Source organism: Semicossyphus pulcher, unplaced genomic scaffold (genome assembly GCF_022749685.1).
Source record: "Semicossyphus pulcher isolate SPU_LCO1_2020_fin unplaced genomic scaffold, fSemPul1.0.p SCAF_8, whole genome shotgun sequence".
Taxonomy (NCBI): domain Eukaryota; kingdom Metazoa; phylum Chordata; class Actinopteri; order Labriformes; family Labridae; genus Semicossyphus; species Semicossyphus pulcher.
Window position 1 is genome coordinate 4,571,358 of NW_027211759.1, and position 20,754 is coordinate 4,592,111.

Here is a 20,754-nt window from a genome sequence, read left to right on the forward strand (position 1 = left end):
AGCTGGGGATTTGAGCCGGCGACCTGCGGGTCTCAGACGGGCCTCTCTGTGCTTTTTAGGTTTCCATTAATGTAACAAATAGCTGCTCTGCACGCTGAGTCACTCACCTACAAGACAGAGTGCTTCTGCAGCAGGGACCACAGCCTTTTCCACGCAATTACCCTCCGCCTAAAAATAGCACACCGGATCGCACACACACATTCACACATATCCGCCGACACAGAGAGGCCGAGGCAAACATTAAGCATGCACAGACATACACATGCTATATATTCACAGATGAGGGACTGTGATGTGACAGTGCTGGAGCCGCTCTGTGTCTTTGCATCATGCTTGGCCAAACAGCCTGCCTCTAATTAGCGAGTGGGTTTGCTGTTTGCTGTGGATGCCTCCCAGAGCTGCTGCCAGTCCATACACACACACACACACACACACACACCTGCAGCCGTCACGCCGACTTTTCTGTACAATAAAAGTGTGACGAAGGTGTGTATGTGTGTGTGTGTGTGTGCATGCTGTGGAGGAAGCAGTCTTTCTTCTCAGCTCTGGAATGGAGAGTGGATGAATGAATCTGATGCACAGTGTATAAGTATGTTTGCAGGCTCATACAGCGCGCACACACACACACACACACACACACACACACACACACACACACACACACACAGATGCAAACACAATAATAAAGCAATAATGTCATGGTTTCCTGAGAGAGAGAGATCACCGGCATGTTGGCATTCCTTTAATGTGTGTGATGAGAGATTAATCGACATTAGAGCCTTCCAAGACTACATACTGAATATAATACCCAGTGACTACCTGAGAAGATGGGGCAGGGATTGAGGGAGGAAATTGGAGTTGAAGAGTTCAACAAATGCGTTACACAGAATAAAATGTGCAGCACTATCTTCCACTCTCCCATCTGTGAAGGCTGAGAAACTTTGGAGCAGCAGTTGTGAGCCAAGATGAAGCTTGGGTCCATCTGTATGCACAAAGTTTTTGTTCAGAACTTTTCAGTAAGGATAAAAAATTAAGCACAAGCCAAACCCAGCAGCATAACATGTTCTCTGCCTCGGGCCAGGTAGTAGTTTTAAAATCTGGTTCTTCATAAAGCCTTCGTATTTCAGTTTGCTAACAAGATGCATTCATGAAATAATATTATAATCCCGAAGCGGGCGCTGCCATCTGGCGTTGGTCATTTTCATTTGGAGCCAGAGTTGCGCAGAGATCGGAGGGTGGAGCTCAATCATCCTTTTGACAGCATCAAATAACTAATTAAAAATAAACCAGAAAAATGAACACTTGGACAGAAATCACCTATGCTTTTACTACACAGCAGTATGATCGTATATAAGCACTACCTTCCCACCCTGACCATGACGTCAGAGTAAAAATGGCTGCCGGGTGATTGATAGTAGCTGTTCAGGTCCACTAGTCCGACTGTCCAGCAGGTGTCCGTCTGGCAGTCACACCAGCCACCTGCAGGTCACAAACCCATTTTTCAGACCTCCTACCTGATAGTCTATAGAGGCTTTGTCAATGTCTGACAAATGCCATGGAAACCATGGCTGACAGTGTAATGGGGGTCCAGTGGAAAATTGGCTGTGCTCAAATAATAGCTCCAATTATGTAACAACTGGGGCAGAAAGAGAGAGTACCTGAGAGAAGGCTAATCACGGTGTGGGTGAAAGTCTATTCAGTCATGTTTTAAATCAGCCTGAACGGTCTGATGAAGCACAGCCTGTTTCCAAACATCATTTACTGTGACACACCGATCGCTCTCGCTTCGGTCCCACTCTTTTAAACTGAAGTTCTGCGACACAGAGTAAATGCTCTTGTTAAAGGCTGCTGATTATCTTTGGTGCCATCAGGCAGTTAATTAACCAGGCTAATACAGCACCGCTAATGCTAATGATGATGAGATGCTACAATTTACCACACAACTTTACTGCTGAGCTGATTAGAGATGTAAAAACGAACCGAGCAAATTGTTTGCCTGCTAATCAATTATCAGTCTGATAGTATAACACGCAACACACATGTGTGCTCCGTGTTCTCTTGATGCGATGAAACTGTTGTAACATTCTCTCGGCCAAGGAAGTTGAATTTGTCTTCCGAAATGTCCTCAAAGTCTCTTCATGTGTGTGTGTTTGTGTGTTTCAGGGCTCCCGCTCCAGTGGCAAGGTGCACAGCTTTGGGAAGAGAGATCAGGCAATTAAAAGGAATCCAAACGTCCCCGTGGTGGTCCGAGGATGGCTCTACAAACAGGTTAGGACACTCACACACACACACACACACACACACACACACACAGAAAATACTCCAGTCGTAGCTCAAGTGTTATTTTTGTTCTTTTGCTAAATTAGCTGCAGGATGTGATGCAGCTGCTGCGTAGAAAGCAGACACCAAACAGTTGACAGGGATATGAATGTTAATGTGTTTTAGACTCTGCGTGAATGAGTGTTAGGTCACTTCCTGTGTGTACAATGTGGTGCAAAATAACACACCAGTAGAATACAGGACAAGATCTTTATTGTCATTGCAGCAGGTACGACGAAATTGAACATGCAACTCTGCATCTATGCAACAATAAAGAGCGCATAGCTGATGCATTGGGACGTGCCGCCATCCTCAACAGTGTTACCTTTCACGCTATAACATGCATTATGTTGCTGCACATCAAGTATCGACCACACTGAAGTTTGTCAGACTTACTTCCTGTTAACAGTAGAGGGCGCTGTGACAAAAAAAGAGTACAGGCCCAAAGAGGTTTCCAGGCCGGCTGTCTGTAAAGTTTGGACAGCTCTGATCGGACACCTCCATTAGGCATGCATCACTAACATATTCCATATAATCTCTGTTTACAGATTCTACATAGAAAGGTGTGGCATAGGTATTATATTGACCAATCACGTATCAGCAGGCTGCGGCGTATGCAGGAAAACAGTCCGTGAGGAGAGCAAATTATGCAAGTTATGGCACAGAATAACAAAGGACAAAATTAAAACAATTGAGAGGCCGAGGGAGGCTATATACTCGCCGAAGCCAGCTACTGATCCGGCCAATGGTATTCATTCGACCAGGGCGGCATGCATCTAACATAGCAACCCATTGGATTGGCTACTGGCTGGGCTGGTCATTAGCTCAGTTACCTGTGCTGGCTTATCGTTGGCCAGATCAGTAGCTGGCTTCGGCAAAGATGTAGCCTCCCTCGGCCTCTCAATTGTCTTACTTTTATCCTGCGCCATACTCAAGTTGCTAACTGGGCTGTTAACAATGCAGCGCACGGAAAAAAGGAAGTCTTGACTGGAAGTCGTTTATCGCTAAATGCTGGCTAAACCGGAACGCCTGCAAAATTCCCTGTCACTCTCAGAGGCTATATCATCTTCAGGTCCCACATTGTATTTGACGTACAGGTATGTCAATAAATCTGCTCAGTTAGTCAGATGGTTACAGTTATGTAAGGGACACTACACATTAGTGCCATATATGGTGAATGGCCTGATCAGGATCCGTGACAGGCAGGCAGTTTGTGTTGGTGTCTCTTTAACACACCACGGGGACGAGCTCCAGCTTGTGCCTGCACGCTCCTGTAACATTTCCTCTGGTGGCCCAGTTTTCTTTTCCTCTTGATTAATTATTTTTGCTCTGGCACTGTGGAGCACCTGCTGTTGATCACAGACAGGCTACTACTGCAGTCTATTTGCATTTGAAGTAATACTTAAAATATCTGTAGTTGGCGTCGTCCCACTAGAAAACACTTGGCCTCAGTACAAGACAAACAGTGAGTGATGTTACTGCGAAGCAATTATGTTTTAATGACCGCACACAGAGACACACACACACACACTTATACAACCGGGCTCAGACAGGAACGCACACACGGCTTAATGCAAAGCCACGTGTGCTCATATGCAGGGTAATTATGTCTTAAAAAAGACAAACTTTGGAGTGCTAGCAGGGGAGCACACGTTTCAGACACAACGTCAGTCTCACAGCATCACATGGTTGTAGCGAGTTACACTTAAAGCTAAAGCAGAGTCGGTGTTGGGGGTGATCTCCTGCCTTTACTGTCCCCTCTGCTCTTCAAACGGCACCGTTTTCAGCTGGAGATCATAAAAAGACAAAACGAGCAGTGAAGCCGGCGTGGCAGGCCCAGCGAGCCGGGGAACGAGGACAAATGATCGCTCCCTTATTCCCTCTCGTTGGTGTTCTCTCCTTTATCTCGGCTCATATCCACCTCACTTTGGTTTTCATTAATTCTGCTTTCTTACTTTTTTCCGTTATCCCTCGCGACTCTTTCCTCTCTCTCTCTCTCTCTCTCCTCCTTCTGGTTATCTTCTCCAAATCTTTCCGTCTCATTATCCATCCTTTCATGGCTCACTCTCTTTTCACCCCTCTGTCTCTCTGCAGGACAGCTCTGGGATGCGTCTCTGGAAGAGGAAGTGGTTCGTCTTGGCTGATTTCTGTCTGTTCTACTACAAAGGTGAGTCTTTGTTTGAGAAAAATAAGTTCCTTTTGTGTAATTTAAACTGAAGCCAACACGTGGAGAAAATAGCTGAAATTCCCATTTACAGCCTGTTCCACCTCCTTTGTGTTTTCTACCTGCACAAACTGAGCCAAGAAACACCTTTCCATAGAATTCACTTCAACAAGCAACACCTGCACATTCTTTATAAAAGACTACATTTTTTATTTATCAGTAAATCAACACCTGTTGAATATATTGAATGGTTTCTGTCGTAGACTGTATGTTAATCTGCAGGTGTCTCAGTGGCGTTGAAAATGAAGCATCTGAGATCCCAGTGAGCACCAACGGAGTGTTTACTCTTAGCGGTTACACCCGCAGCACACACACACATTTTTATGGGGTAAATCAAATACCCGGGAATTAAATTTAGACCCTGGTTCCTGCTGTCAAAAATGCACATAGTTCCTCAAAACGTTCCCAGTTCCTGGGGAAAGTTCCTGCTGTCGAAAAGCACCTTCAGACAGCTAGCTTTCAGACGCCACAGCTGCCACCTGCAACGCTGTGTTCTTTATTTACAACCTGCAGCAGCTCCAGGCGACCTGAGCAGCCTGAACACCCCGGGCTGCTGCTTTACCCTGCTTTAGTACAGTCTCACATGCAGCTGCAGAACTGGTTGTGGCTTTAAAAAGAAGAAATGGTCAGCAGTATGACGCAACTGACAAAGCAAGTTTTGCTAACTTTTGTTATTAGACATTGATGTCGCTCATATTCTCTTTATCGCCTGCTGGACAGCTCTCCTCTCTGTGTTTACCTCGATCACACAGCGAGCCATGGGGACAAATTGAAAAAGACAAACAAACTCCAGATGCAGCAAGAGCCCGAGAGCAGCAGCCTCCCCTCTCTCCTTTCTGCCGCTGGCGGTGGTAGCTGCTCACTTTAATGTTTTCCTCACTATAAGATATCTCCTCCTGTTGGAGGCACACACAGGAGCAGGCAGTGAGAAGCATGTACATTTACAGCACAAGTAAAATGATCCCGAGTCTTGTGAAATGTCCATGTAGCCATTAAACATTAGAGTTCTCCCTCAGGGATTAATACAGCATGTTGTTATGACCGGCTCCGAGGCCGCAACATATGGAGCGAGTACTACTACTACTACTTCTTCTTCTGCTTCTACTTCTTTCTCCTCCTTCTTCTCTTCTTCTTTCTCTTTTTTCTTCTGCTTCTTCTTCTCCTCCCTCTTCGTCTTCTTCTTCTTTCTCCTTCTCCTCCTTGTCCTTCTTCTTCTTTGTCTTCTTCTTCTTTCTCCTTCTTCTTCTTCTGCTTCTTCTTTCCGTCCCTCTTCGTCTTCGTCTTTCGCCTTCTTCTTCTTTCTCTTCTAAAACCAAGCGGTTGCCAATGAGCGAACAACCAAATCTGGACGCTCATTTTCACCTTATTATTTAGGAAAAAATACTATTTGTTGTTACTGTGTGAAATGTTTCTGATAAAGTTCTTTTGCTACACAAAACATTCAACTTCTTTTCTAACTGCGAGGGTAAACATTTGTCTTTTGGTGGATAACAGAGACGTCTATAGTGAAGATATGACGGCTCTCAACATTAAAGGTTTGGACATAGTTGAGAAATACGAACTGATGCTGCTTTTGAAGTAAACTGCAAACGACAAACCAGCCAGTCATTCAATCACGGCGGGCGATAATCTGATCTCTCTCAGTGGGTTGCAGCTCAAGTGCATGAAAAGATATAGACACACACACACAGTTACATCACACACTTCTTCCACCCCCCCTCCCCCCTCCATCCGTCTTTATCTGCCTCTGCACGCCTTCCCTTTTCATCTCCATATTCTTAACCCAACCTTTCAGGACACGCCGCTCTGCCTCCGCGCCGCGACAGGAGGAGGAAATCAATTCTGTCGTTTCTGTTTCTCTCTTTTCTTTGTCCGTCTCTCAAGTTCAAAGGTTTCTCCTCTCAACATGAAAACACTTGATCTGTCTGCAGCACCGCTCCCCCCCCCCGCCTCCTCCCTTTATCTCCTGTTTCTGCACAAACAACCACACCCCCCTCTGCTTTCTTTGTTATTACCTTTATGTGTTTGCCTTCTGTCAGAGCTGCAGGGTCATTCATTTGTTTGTCTGTGTTTGGTTTTTGCAGCTATGAGAGTTAAAGCAGCCTGGTGTTTACCTGTCACATGTTGTGTTTTAAAGAGTGATTATAGACAGAAAGAATAAAAACAGGGAGGATGTTGGGAAGAACAAATTACTGACTATACCTCACTCCATCACACCTGAGTAAATCCAGTCCATTGAAACAAGCTCAGGCCTAATTAGTGCTGTTCATTTGGACTGATGTGAAACCTGTCAATCAAACCTGGGTGCGTATAAAACCTGTACCTCTCATCCTGTTGCTGATTTTGTCCTGTACATGTTTAAGCGGTGGTTTTTAACAAAAAACCTCATCCTGCTTTCTGTAACAGTCATATGTATCACTCGCTTTAAAGTTGTGTCCTGGAAAATGTAAACAAAAGCAGCGTGCAGTTAACCGCTTCGTCTGACACCTACCCCCCCGCCAGCAGGTTCAGCCATTTAAAATAACTAGAAAGAAATAATCTATCTTGTCGCTGATGGTCTGCTTTGCTTTAGTAGGTCATACAGAGTCATCAGAATTAATTTCAGTCTGTTTCATAAGCAGTGAAAAACTCCTCACAGCAGCTTTAAAGTGCTGCATTAACTTCTGTCAGTCACATGAATTCCCCACATGCGTCCTGTCTGTGTAACTTCATGTTTACTCCTCCTGGTTTGTTTATAAAAGAGCGGTGTAAACAAGGAACCGACCAGAACTAAAATGCATCGATGCATGTATCATATTTTACTGCCTCCCAAATGAACCGACCTAAAGGTTTGGAAGCACCCTGAGTCTATTAACTAATTAATCGATCAATAAGTGATAAGTTAGCAACTATTTTTAATGTATCCTTTCAGCCATCTTTTAAGCAGAAATAACACACCTCTGATTTCAGCTTCTCAGATGTGTAGGTTTCTTTATCAGACATGATTGTAACTCAAGTTTTGGGGGTTTTGACTTAAACAATTGAAGATTAAACAAATGTCTATGTGAAATAAGAGTGTCCATTTTTGCTGAAGAAAAGCACTTCAATCTACAGATTGATCAGAAATGTAAAATATTTGCTCGTATCAGTCCATTTACGGATTTACGGACTGGTTTGGGGTCAAAAACGTGCACCAGTTTAGCTCAGCTGTTAAATCGCACGTCCTGTATTCAGAGGCTCAGTTGTCGATGCGTTGGGCCCGGGTTCGACTCACACTCTCTTCCCCTGTTTCTGACTCTACCCACTCTCCTCTCCATCTCAATAAAAAGCCATAAAAGGCCCAAAAAAAGTAGAAAAAAAACCTTTTCCAAAGGATACAGTTTGTTGTGGTGACTTAGACTTATGATCTCAATCCTTTAATTCCTTTATATTTCTTTTCTAGGCCCAGGTCCAGTTAGGTCAATTTTATTTATACAGCCGTATATCAAAGAATTAGCTCAAGGGGCTTTGTAATCTGTACAGCATCTTTCTACATGTCAAAAAAACTCCTCCTAAATGAAAAACAGGGGTCAGGCGAACAAAATGCGGTGACAAATACTGCCCCTCCTGTGCTGTCTGGATGTTATCTAACTTCACTTGTCACGGCGCGCTCTGCTCAGTGTGAGTGTGTTTGCTCTTTGAGTGTGACCGACGGGGCAGAGCAGATAAAAAGAGCTCACCGTCTCGCCCACCATGTAGAGAATGTCTCCTCCAAAAGTCCTTGAATTATTTTTAACCAATTACCCCTTTAATCCACAGCGCCGCCTTATCACCTCTCGGCCACACGCCCACGCGCACGAGCAGGTGCCGTGCACGCATACTTTCACACTATTACGACATTTTATGATGTGGTAATTGTTTGCTACACACACACACACACACAAACACATTCTAGCGTGCTGTCACAATGTACAGAAAGAAACAAATACTCTGCAGGTAATTATTTAAAGACGTGTGAAGTAATTAAGACGTGACATTCTGGTTGCATAGATGTGTTCGTGTGTCTATCTGCATGAGGATGTTTTTGGAAGGTGTGAACATTTTTAGATGTCTACTTCTTGGAAGAGCTGTTTGAGAGACTGAAGGTTGAAGGTTGAGGACTTCATTACGTCAGTGAGGGTCCTTACAAACATAGAAGGACTAATGCGTGTGTGCACGATGATCTCAGTAATAAACCGGATGGGGGGCACACAGAGGAATGGCGGCAGGCTGCCAGGTGGACCGCGCCAGCTTTAGCTCTGTGACACTGGGATACCAGAGTGGTCGTTTACTGTTTGGCACAACACTGAGGTATGAATGACGGCATATGAGTGTGTGTGTGTGAGTGTTAAGATACTGGTGGCAGGCAGTGATGAAATTAGTGGGTGATGAGTGATATTTATTCTCATGCTTTTTCCTTTCCTCCATATCTCTCTCCTTTTCTCACCTTCCTCTCCCTCTCTCTCTCCCCCTCTCTCTCTCTCTCTCCAGACAGCAGAGAGGAATCGGTCCTAGGCAGTATCCCCTTGCCCAGCTATGTCATTTCACCCGTGGGACCTGAGGACCACATCAGCCGCAAGTATGCCTTCAAGGTATGCCTCTCTCTGTTCTTCAGACTCCTCCGTGCTGATTCACATCTTTCAATTACCTCCTCAGACGCGACTGTTTTTCCTTGAGTTTTGTTTGGAGTGTTTGTGCAGCCACCTTTCAGAAAAACAAAAACAAAACCAAAACAGGAATGTTTGCTTTTTAAAAAATCTAAATAATGCAACAAGGATTTAGCATTATTTCCATTTGCTTAAAGGCATGACACCTTATTAGACCAAACACAGCTCCTTAACTAATGATTAAAGTAGAAACAGGTTATAAACCTATTTAAATCAGACTTTTTATTATCTCACAGTTTTATTTCTTCCTTTTGATTTGACTAACATTTGTGAAAAGACTGAAGTGAGTCCAATGCTGTTCTGAAACCTCAGAGTTACTCATATGATGCTGTTGAACCTGTTCAGTGACTGGATGTCATTAACTTTGTCTTAGATTGTTTCATGTTTAAGTAACTCCACCTTCAGTAGGCTTCAGTAAAATTACCACCTCAGGCACATATGCTAAAATGTTTATCCGCCATGCTATTTAAATTATGTTTGTTTCCACCAATCGGTTTATTTAGTTAGTAAATACATTCTAATTTATATGTTATTATATATTATTCATATGCATATAAATAGGGCTGGGCAATATGACAATATATATCCTTAAAACAATATGAAGTATGTTTTTTTCATCTCTAGTGTGATGTCACAAAACCAGCGGCTGAACTGCTTTACAGCAATTTTACGTCATTTTGACGCTTTACATTCTGATTCTCGCAATTCAGTCCAGAAAAGGACTCGGGCTCAGCTTCAGAGGAAACGGACACTCAGTACTTTTTATCTAATTATGCAATATTGCATTATGCAAAAATAGGCTTTACCTTGTGGTTATTTCATAATGACTTGTTAAATGACCAGAAAACACGTTATCGAGATATGAAAAATTCTATCGTGATTTAGGATTGTGGCCATATCGCCCAGCCCTACATATAAATATAAAATGTAATGGTCCTAAATGTTAACAGAGAGTTGGTTTAGATGTAATACACTTTCTATTCCATCTGAGAACCTGCTGCCTCTTTCTAACAGAACACCTGTTGCGTGTCAACCAGCACTTATGTTGACACGCAGCTATGTCCCCTTGAGCCGCACTGTCAAGCTGAATTTATAAGTTATACAACTTCACATTGTTAAAGTCGTCTCTTCTCAACAAACAGCAACAATTCAATTCACACAATTTCATTAATCTCTAAAGGGACAATTGGTTTCTGAGAGGCTTTTACAAAATGATCAGTTAAAGGAAGCATTTTTATTATCCGTCTAATTCAGAATAATAATACAATAGTTTTCAAGTAATTGGTTTCTTAACAGCTGCCTTATTTATATTGTAATAATGGCAAAAAAAACATGTTTGAAATCCTTTAGAGTTAATAAAACCGATCAGTATCTCCAACAATCTTTTCCCTCCCTGCTCACCCAACAAGCCACCGCTCCGCTCTGTGCAGCACTCAGCACCTGTTGTAGCGATGTCTATTACCCCTGAATGTCTGTCACCGTCTTCACTGAGACCGACAAGCTGCTCTGGAATGGAATGAAGCTTCTCTGTTCCCTGAGGCACAAGACTTTTTCAGTTGAGCCCGGCATGTGTAAAGTTAAGAGGCAGACAAACTGTAGCGCACACCGGTTTAGTAATCCCACCTAATCTAATGATTGAAACTGTATGCAAGATGTTAGTGAGGTCCAGGTCAAAGACAGGACAACACAGAAGTACAATGAGAGTTCATGGTTTTCCCTTGATGAAGACGGACCCTCTTCCTTCTCACTGCTTTAATGCCTTTGGATATGAGTGTCACCTATGGTAAATGGAGTCTGCAAACTGGAAAACATTGTTATCTTCAAATGGAACTAGTGCTTCCAAATGCCAGCTGTATTGAGACGTTATTATGCATCCCACAAAGAGGAAAATCAGCAAGCACTTATGGAAGCTGAAGGAACCCCCCACCCCCCTGTGAGTGCCTAAATTACATCAGTCCAGCTTAAGATCCATTACCATCATTGGTAGATGAATTCAGGGTAGCAAAGTGCAGAGCTCTACCAACAGCAAGAGACTGAAAGGATCCATTTATGTGCCAAGCTAGAGATACGGATCAGCTATCAACTGGCTGATTCATCGATGTATCAGGCAACAGGATCTCTGAAGCTGTGTGACATCATTGACCATCAGTGCTCGGGAGAGCGAGGCCTTTGCTTTGTTCAGAAGGGCAAGGAGACAGAATCAGACAAAGTGGCCAGTCAACTTAAGGGTATTTAGACTTCTTTGTCAGAAGGGAACCAGGTCAGGAACATTCAACAGGCCCAAATCTAAACCCACCACTACTAATGGAAAGTGCTTTCGAGGTGAAGGTTGATATTGGACGGAATACGTTTCCAGATGTGGTTTATACCTCTCCAAGTCTGGGTGTTGTGTTGTGCTCCCAAAAAGACAAGAAGATAGTCCTTGTGGAACTTGCAGTGATCACGGACATTCAGTGCTCTGGATGGCAAGGCCCTTGCTTGATTCATTAGGGCAAGGAACAGATGCACTACTATGCATGAGGAGGAATCAAGGAGATCAACAACTGTTCAACTAAGAATGCCTGGCGCAGTGGGAGCTACCCAAGAGGGAACATGGTGGCAGTGTTGTGGAGATTACAGACATGTCCATATCTGATTCCTGTTGTGGTCAGTTAATGATGCTCTTCCCTCACCAACCTCCTTGGACTTTAAGGGGCTGACTACAACTCCAGCTGTCAACTCAAGAGGCACCAAGAAGCCAAACAGCTCTTACCCAAGGCTGGTATAGATGGTCCCATTACAAAGCCCTGCTGGCGTTTGAAGGACAAAGTGGTCAGTCAACTTGAACAACAGGCCTAAACCTACACCTATACCCGGCTTTCGAGATGAAGGTTGATGTTGGAAGGAAGCTGCAGTTTCCACATGTAGGACGTACCTCTTAATGTCCAGATGTGTTGTGGTCCGAAAAAGACACGATAAACCCTGTGAACTTACAGTGACATGGGACAGTGGATGGATGTCTTTTTAAGGACTAAATCACATGATCTCTTGCCTTGCCTTGCCTGATCCCTGTTGAGGTCGGTTGCAGAGGCTTCCTTGCTTTTGTTTAGCAATGCCTGACTGAAGAGGTATGTAACTCGGCAAATGGGGAAGAAAGTAAAGAGAACCCTGCTGGATAAGACGTCACAGGAGAGAAGCTTGAAGTCAACGTTAGCTAGGCAGCGATTTGGCTCACTGCTGACGCACCAACTGGGTTGTATCCTGGTTAAGGATTGAAACACCCAATTTAAGTTCATCGTCCGCTCACCTAAAAAGGCAACAATTACATCATAAAGTCAAATGGAGACGCACCAACTGGTGTATTCCGAATTAAATTATAGTGCCAGAAAAAAAGTAGATGTAGCTTCCTCGCTATGATAAACATCATAACCCAGACTATTCTCAACATTCAATGGGAAGTCAAGATTTTCACAAACCATTAAATAAAATTGCATCGTGAAAAAGGGTTTTCTTGACATAATATAAGAATAAGTCTCTTACTTATTATATTTGGTAAATGATGGCATAACAATAATTAGGTTTGAAAATGAGCTCCCATTAGCTGAGACAGTTGTGTCAATATACACTGACCAGCCGTAACATTATGACCACCTGCATAATGTTGTGTAGCTCCCCTTTTGCAACCAAAGCCGCCCTGACCCGTCGAGGCATGGACTCCACTAGACCTGTAAAGGTGTGCTGAGGTATCTGGCACCAAGACGTGAGCAGCAGATCCTTTAAGTCCTGTTAGTTGCGAGGTGGGGCCTCCATGGATCGGACTTGTTTGTCCAGCATAGATGCTCAGATCGAGATTTGGAGGATGATTCAACACCTTGAACTCCTTATCGTGTCCCTCAAACCATTCCTGAAACATGTTTGGAGTGTGGCAGGGCGCATCATCCTGCTGAGAGAGGCCACTGCCTGATAATCAATGTGTTTCACTTTACCTGTCGGTGGTGATAATGTTATGGCTGGTCGGAAAAAGGGAAATATCTTCATGAGATCTTCTCAGTTAGAATAATCTAATTTTCTGATAGCAAAATCTTTGACACTTTATGCCTTACGATTTACCTTTCGCCTTCTTACATTCACAGCTCAAGTTAACTGTTATGCACCAATAAAGATGAACAATGTTATACTAACATGGTCACAAAGCTCTGTGAATGATGGCTGTTGCTTCAGTTGAAAGTGAACCGTCTCTTTCTTTTCTATATAGTTTCAAGTTAGTGAAGCACATCAGCACAGCAGCTTCATGTTTGTCCTCTGGTTTCACTTTTAACCCTGCTGCAGTGTTGTAGAAGGTGTAAAACAGACACAAAACTCTGCTTTCAGCCTGTTTAAAATGAGTCAAAATGCTGCGTGTCTGTAATCCAAACCAGCAGGACCAGTTAGCCACCCCAGCTGGGTATTATATGGTGGTGTTTGATGTTGTGAATGCTGCACCCCTTGTCCACCAAATTGACCTAAACACATCACGACCCCACAAATTAAACCTTCAAGCTTCGACGAACCTCCCGCCCTCCACCCCTCTTCCCGTAATTCACCGAATCCTCTTCCCTCTCTTGTTCCAATTTGGTTGGCTGCCCGACCGGGACTTCCTCCCCTCCCTGTGAGTGTGTCGCGTCGTCCAGTGACAGTCCTCCCATAAAATAGGTACTCTACCCTTTCATGTGCTCTCACTTTGCCACGTGTAAACGTTATATATCCTTGTTGTTGGTGTGGCTTTTTTGGGTCCAAACATGAGAGAATATCGCAGCCTTGTATATTCCTCTGATGGTTTGTGATGCATGTTTTGAGAATAACATGTTTTTGTGGCTGACGTGGTTGTGTTTTTTTAATTTAATTCCCTCTCCTGCCTTCCCTCCCCCTCCTCTCTCTCTGTCGCCCCATCTTCGTTATCACAATCTGAATCTTTGTATTTTGCTTATCTGGTGTGGGGCTTATCGCTCATCTATGTGCTGTCTCCTCCATCTGTCACATCTACTGTACCAGCATGCAGTTTTCTGATGCCGTGGAGAAAGACTTCACTTTGTTGTTTGGAGCTACCTCACACCACCGTTCCAGAAACGAAGAGTGGAGAAATAAAAAAGCTGCAGGAGATCTTTCGCTGTGGATGCAGGCTGCGTAACCCCTCGGCCACAATAATTTGTTGTTTTGTAAAGCAGCAGCTGCTTAAGGAGAAAAAAACTGTTATTTTCTTGCTGCCTAACAGGATTTCTGAACACTGGATCGTTTTCTTAAAGCAGACATGGTTTACACTCAGACATCTGCAATCTCTTGTTGACGCAGTTTAGATGTTTTTCAGCGTAAATTCAGTTTCTTCTGTTGCACATTTTAGGAGAGCATTACCTTATCAGGAGCTTTGTGGTGCCCTGGCTGCCGAGGCTTATCTTTATGAGCACAATGACTCTTTAAATAGCACCCAGACAAAGTGTGTGTGTGTGTGTGTGTGTTTGTCCACGGGGCTGTCCACAGGAAAAAGAAGCTGGCATTATTGTAAGCCTTTCTGGGCTGCGAGTAGTGAGTGATATTCCTCAGCTTGTGTAAAAAGAGAGGCTGAAGGAGGGAAGGAAGTGATTAGGGCTGGAAAATATAAGGCAAATAAAGAGAGGAAGGGATAGGTGGAGAGGAAGGAAGCCACGAGGGCCAGACGCGGTGAAACAGAGGACAGGTTGAAACAGAGAGAGGGAACAATACAGTGGAGAAAACAAATAAGCAGGAACACCCTTAAAACTGACACCAGCTCCCACACAGACACAAAAGAAAGAGGCTTAGCTGTGTGTGAATTCTGTGAGTAGGTGTGTCGGTCATGCACTCAGAGCTCAGTGACCCACTCAACATTCCTGCTAAAGAGAGCCAATGTTATTTTAGGCCGCTGCTGGTGTGTGTTGGACTTTGCCGCCATTGTTTAAGTGTGTTTTGATGCAACTTAAATACGGAAAAATGTGTGTACGGTCTGGTGGAGGTCGTATGGGTGTGCACTTGTGACATTTTCTATAACATTTGATCCATTCTTCCCTCCTAAACATCCCGGGAATATGATTCTGACTTAGAATTAAGATTGGATATCTGGTTTTATTCAGTGTGCAGCTCAAATGTCTCTGTGCTTCTTTACCGAGTGTTCGCTGCACATGCATGGCAATCTCTCTGCACGTGCCTCTACATCTGACGAGCGCTTCAGCCCTCTGTCTCTCATCATGAAGCCTGTCCCAATGTAGCTGTAAGAGGCCGTCTGTCAGGGAGCCGATGCTGAGTGAGCGGGAGAGTTTTAACAGCTGCTTCCTGCGGACGCTGTCGTTCCTTTCATCAGGATTTTTTGGTTGTTTTTGGTTACATCGAACTTTTTTTTCTTTTTAAAGATGAGTTGTTGCTGATAGTTTCCCTGCCTGTTTCCTGCCATGTAATGCACCCGAGCACATCTGCTGAGCCGCCTCTGACAGGCTGACTGAGCTCTGTGCACGGTTCACGTCTGCTGGTCTCCTCCGGGGGGCATTGTGGTGAAATAATAGGCAGACTTTTAATTTGACCAACATTAATTCTGCTTGTTAAGCTGATCAGGACCCTTTGAAGGAGACAGGGTCAGGATTTAAATTCACTTCTACTGAACCAGCGCTCTGACGGCAGATACACACGCCACACAGCATGACTGAAGGAGAACAGCAAGGGACCATACAGAAATACAGGCAGACGTGTTACATGCATGTAGCAGGGCCGAGGGATGGGCATTTCAAGTCACCTCAATAGTCGAATAGTTTGATTACCTCACAATTAATTGAGTACTCGCAACCATTAAACAAACATACGTCAGACACGGACCTCCCGGCCCGGAAATAGTAGGCTATGCCTCCAACAATAGAAAGCAAGAGCAACTTCAAATGCTTTATTGAACAACCTTAACAGGTCCTGATGATGAGCCGTGAATAACACGTTGAACTTAATGATGATGGTGATAATAAAAAACGCTTTCCTCATACATGTTTTCCACTCTCGTCGCTGTTGTCCGGCCTGATGGTGGCTTGTACTCCGGCTCAACAAACGCCATCAGCTCACGGAAGCCCTCTCCTTCCACAACACTTAATGGGAGCATATCTCCAGTCACCATGTTCGTTATTAGCAGGCTAATCTTCTCCCCTCTGGTATCATCACAGCGACGTGTGCTAACAGGGCTAGCAGATGATGTGATGTGAGACTGTCTGTCTGTCTCCGCTGACTTCTCCTTGTGCTTTAAGCGCGTGTGGTTATGCATGGAACTAGTATTTCTATGATATACAAGTTTAACCCCACATATCTGCACAGTGCGTTATCGTCGTCTTTTTTGTCAAAGTTCGAGACATCACTTTTCCGGCTCATAGCTGACATGGTGCATGTTACTGAGTTAAACTACTTTACGTGAAAACAACACATGCGCGGGTGCGCGAGTAGTGTAACGTTACTCGAATAATGACGTCAACAACGAGTACTCGAGTATTCGTCCCCATCTCCAGTCGGCCCTATGATCAGGTTGGCAGTTTTTTGCAGACTGAAATGACTATGTTGTCTATGTGATTGACATAAATCATCATGCAACAGTTTTATTATCTAGCACATTTGTTTGCAGGTACTTCTGTACGCACCCTGTCTGTGGTCACTTTAGAGTATCCTAGTTAATGCATACATGGATTTTTCTGCAGTTGGTACTTTCCTGACTTGTGTCTCCAGCCAGTGTAGCTTAAAAGGGACACCAGTTATATGTGAGGTCTAAATGTAATGTCTTTACCTGGCTATGAAGCCGACTAACATGAATACTGAGGCCTTTACATGAGCCACAAAATCAAACAAGACCATCAGCTAGAAGATTTGACTATTTCCATATTTTTATTGTCATTTACCACTGCCATCGGATCAGTGAGGTACTGCACGCAGACAGACAGAGCCTTTGTTTACACTTTCCCCGGCAAAGTTTCACAGTGAGTCGAACATGACACAGTTTGAGAAAGCAAGAGGAGATTTGTCTTTAAAGAATACGACACGCAGATCCACAGGACAGCATCAACAATTAGATAAGATGTACCTTAAAAAGGGGGGCTGCCAAACTCGACTACTAAATGTAAGTTCTCCTCACAGCTGCTTTAATGGGTCCTTGGTACATCCTTTTACTTTTTTTCACTCCCACACAAGGGACACACTTTCCATAGCAAACCTGCGAAGACTCCAGAGCATGCATGTAGTACCCACCACCCTCTTTAAAGGGGAAGGCTCGGCATACAGTCGCCCAGACTACAGAAAGGGTCCATAAACGGCATTAGAGGTATTTTTTCTGCTAACCTGCGTCCTCTGGGATCAATGAAACATACTGTACATACCTCGTTCCTAAGGCTCCAGGTTTCTGCTTATTCAGGACACTTACTGTAGAATGAATTCACAGCCGGTGTGCCAGGAAGATAATGTGGAGCGGCCTTGAAACAGGAAGCAGACTATAGAAGAAGTGGAAAGGCTCTTTAAAAATAAGTGAATGCAATCATTCTCCACGTTTGGAGAACATTAAAGAATAAAAGCGCATTGCTGAGTACATTAGCAGCTTCTGCTCATGCATACTGCTTCCTCCTTCTCATTCATCCAAGCATCACCAAGAGCCAGTGCACAAGGTTATCTGGGCTTGGAAGGATCCAGAGAGTGGTGCAATCAACTCCCAGTTCTTAAAATATGTACCAGGATCAGGGTCAAGTTCGTACTCAGGCGTCGTGAGTAAGAAAATTATATTTATTTATTATGTGAGTGAGCAGCAGCCTCTGGAGTGAGCTTGTTCCAGGAGCCAGACAGCCGTGCATTCAGAGGGGAGGAGACTTGGCAAGCTGTAAGGAAACCTTGGAGGGCTGCAGGAGTGGGAGCGTTTATATTTGTTTGTGTACATGTCTGCATCTGTGTGCTGGGGTTTATTCAGAGTTCACAGTAACAAGGAAAGAACAGCAGAAGTGACAATCTGCTCTGCATTATTCATGAACTTGTTTAGTTTTAGCACATGTTTGTGTGTGGTTTGTGCAGACAAGAAGCCAAGTTGCTGAGATATCACACTCATTTCATCAGCACGTAAACCAAATAATGACATCACAGTGATATTATCGTGCTGCAGCCGCAGCGCATCCCACCACAACAATCCACACACACTTATTATCCTGCATTCATTATTCAGAGAGTAAATTAGGCGAGGGAAGATTTAAGCTTTAATTGCCTTTCATTTGCATGCATCTGTTGTCGAGTGGGTTCCCTCGTTTGTCTTTCAACCCGACCACGGAAACACTAAAGGAAGGAAGGAAGAAAGGGGAAAGTAGGACGTTTATAGAGTGGTGCTCGATGGAGTGCAACTGTCTTTAAAGGGCCTTTAATAAGCCCACTTTCACAACAAGGACACTTTTATCAAGGACCCAAAACACTTAGACGCTATGAATTAAAAACAGCTGTAAGTGATGAACTGTTCCTCCGTCTGTTCTTTCATGGGGCGTGTGCATATCCGTGTGGAAAGCTGGCTCATTCTAATATTAGTGACATGTTGAGATATTTTTCTGCACGTTAAAAAACAAGGTTCAGTAGCAGGAACGTTCGCTGATTCTATGAATTATCGAACAGTGCCGATCTCAAGGCTTCTCTCTGGACTCGCATATTTCAGCAAACTTTCAGGCAGAAATCGGAGCAGCAGCGAAACCAGCCTCGCTACTGATGGCCGTCCCCGCAGACTGAGATGCAGCACAGCCAGAACATGGTGCTCGTAGAGAAAGAAACAGCTCTCGTTTTCCATCTCTGCCCCGCTCCTGCAGTCACTCAGATGTTAGTAGTTTTACTGCCCACCTCTCCAACAAAGTAACCCTTTAAATATGACTACTGCTCTTTGTTTACCAGCTAAATACTGCGCTCTAGGTTAATCCATAGACTGTATATAAGAAGTGGTCGCCATGATGATGTCACCGATTGGTTTATGGACTTTTAAAGGCTTGAGTTTGGCATTTTGGCCTTTGCCTTCCTGTTTTTTGGAGGCCGGGTTAAATAATAATTGGACGAGAGGATGAATACACAATGCTAAGCCTCTGTCATGGTTGATGGTGTCTTGTCAGTCACAAATAAGCCACGCTCTAACACAAAACCTGCTTTATTGTCTATTTTACATTCAATGACACCATTATTTACAAAGTTTTAAAATTAAGAAGTCTTAAAACCAGCATTTGAGACCACACATGCTTTAGTAAAATGTGCACTGACTGAATAAATCAAGAGAGGAATAGTCTCATTTTCTCAAAGGCTTGCATCCTACGGAGCTGCCCCCTGCTGGTCATCAGAAAGATTGCGGCTTTCAGACTTAGTTCTCACTTCTTACAAACAGTCTGTGGTTAAATCTGCTCTGTTAGCTCTCTATGAGTTAAGCACCTCCTTTCACATTAGCTGTGTCTCAATTCGGGGGCTACGTCCTCCAAAGGACGAGGATTAGGCGGTCTGGACTTGCGTCACCAAATGCAGCTCCTGTCACCTAGCAACAAGTAGCTAGCGGGCTAACTATCTAGCATAACTAACGTTGCGTAACTTAACCTATTATTCCAAAGATCATTTGAAATTTCAAGGCCTCTCTCGTTATTTTTGGCTGACCGCCGGGGTCAACCCTACACACGCGTCTGTATGTGACTGACTGACTGTCTGACGGTACTTTCACAGCCGTAGAGAGAGAGAGCTGCGAGCATATTGGACCTCCACTGACGCGACTCTCTGTCTATACGGCTCTGGATACTTTATTCAGGGAGTAGGCGGGGCTGCTCCTCCGCTGCTCGCTCGCTGTCCTCACCTACGGTCGCAGCACGCACCTGCTTTCAAACACGTTGTCATCGGCCTTATAAGGACAGTCCTTGTAACACATTGCCCACAAAAGCGCACGTTGACCTGATGCGGTCAGCCACATGCTAGGTTTTGTTTACATTTGTATTGCTAGCTATTCGACTGAGTTAAAACCAAAAACTTTTACATTTAAAGTGTATTCCTCGGCCGTTTAAGAGTCCCCCATCTCGTTTGAATTGGCGCGTAGTGAATCTCTGGATACGTTGGGCCACGAAGGATACACCTGATGGCCCAGGAAAGGGAGGACGCATTCAAAGGAGCCTTCGAAAGTGGACAGCCTTCGACGCGCCGCTGTGACTCCTTCGAATGATTCAGCCTCTGAATCGGGACGCAGCTGTTTCAGTGTATCAGTGCATCTTTAAAGCACAAATGTCAGTCAGTGTTGGTGAGGTATCGATCATTTATTCTGTCAGACTGGATTGAAAAGAGACAAACAGATTACATATTGATTTAGTGTTTAGTTACCCATCAGTCAGGAAGATGAAATATTGTGTGAGTAACTTCATGCGTTTAAAGAAACCGTGATGTGTATAATTGAGTGAGTCTCCCCCGTGTGGCTCCAAATTGTTCTTCATCATCACATTAAATTTTCAGTTCAGTATAGTTTGATATAATTGTTCTGACACTCAGACACTGATGAATTGGTGCAGCTGTACTACAGTGTCTGAGATCACC

The 20,754-nt window shown here is 44.1% G+C and overlaps 1 protein-coding gene across 4 annotated transcripts in view; it reads left to right on the forward strand.

The window, feature by feature from the left end:
* The window catches only part of plekha7a (pleckstrin homology domain containing, family A member 7a), a 165,900-nt gene that overhangs the window by 118,413 nt on the left and 26,733 nt on the right, over positions 1 to 20,754 (forward strand). For 3 of the 4 annotated variants that reach the window (XM_069685813.1, XM_069685814.1, XM_069685815.1), the window contains 3 exons: positions 2,164 to 2,268; positions 4,414 to 4,486; positions 9,032 to 9,132. In XM_069685813.1, the coding sequence (XP_069541914.1) occupies positions 2,164 to 2,268; positions 4,414 to 4,486; positions 9,032 to 9,132 (279 nt within the window). Of the gene's footprint in view, positions 1 to 2,163; positions 2,269 to 4,413; positions 4,487 to 9,031; positions 9,133 to 20,754 lie in introns of those variants that run through there. The other variant, XM_069685816.1, reaches the window with a different exon arrangement.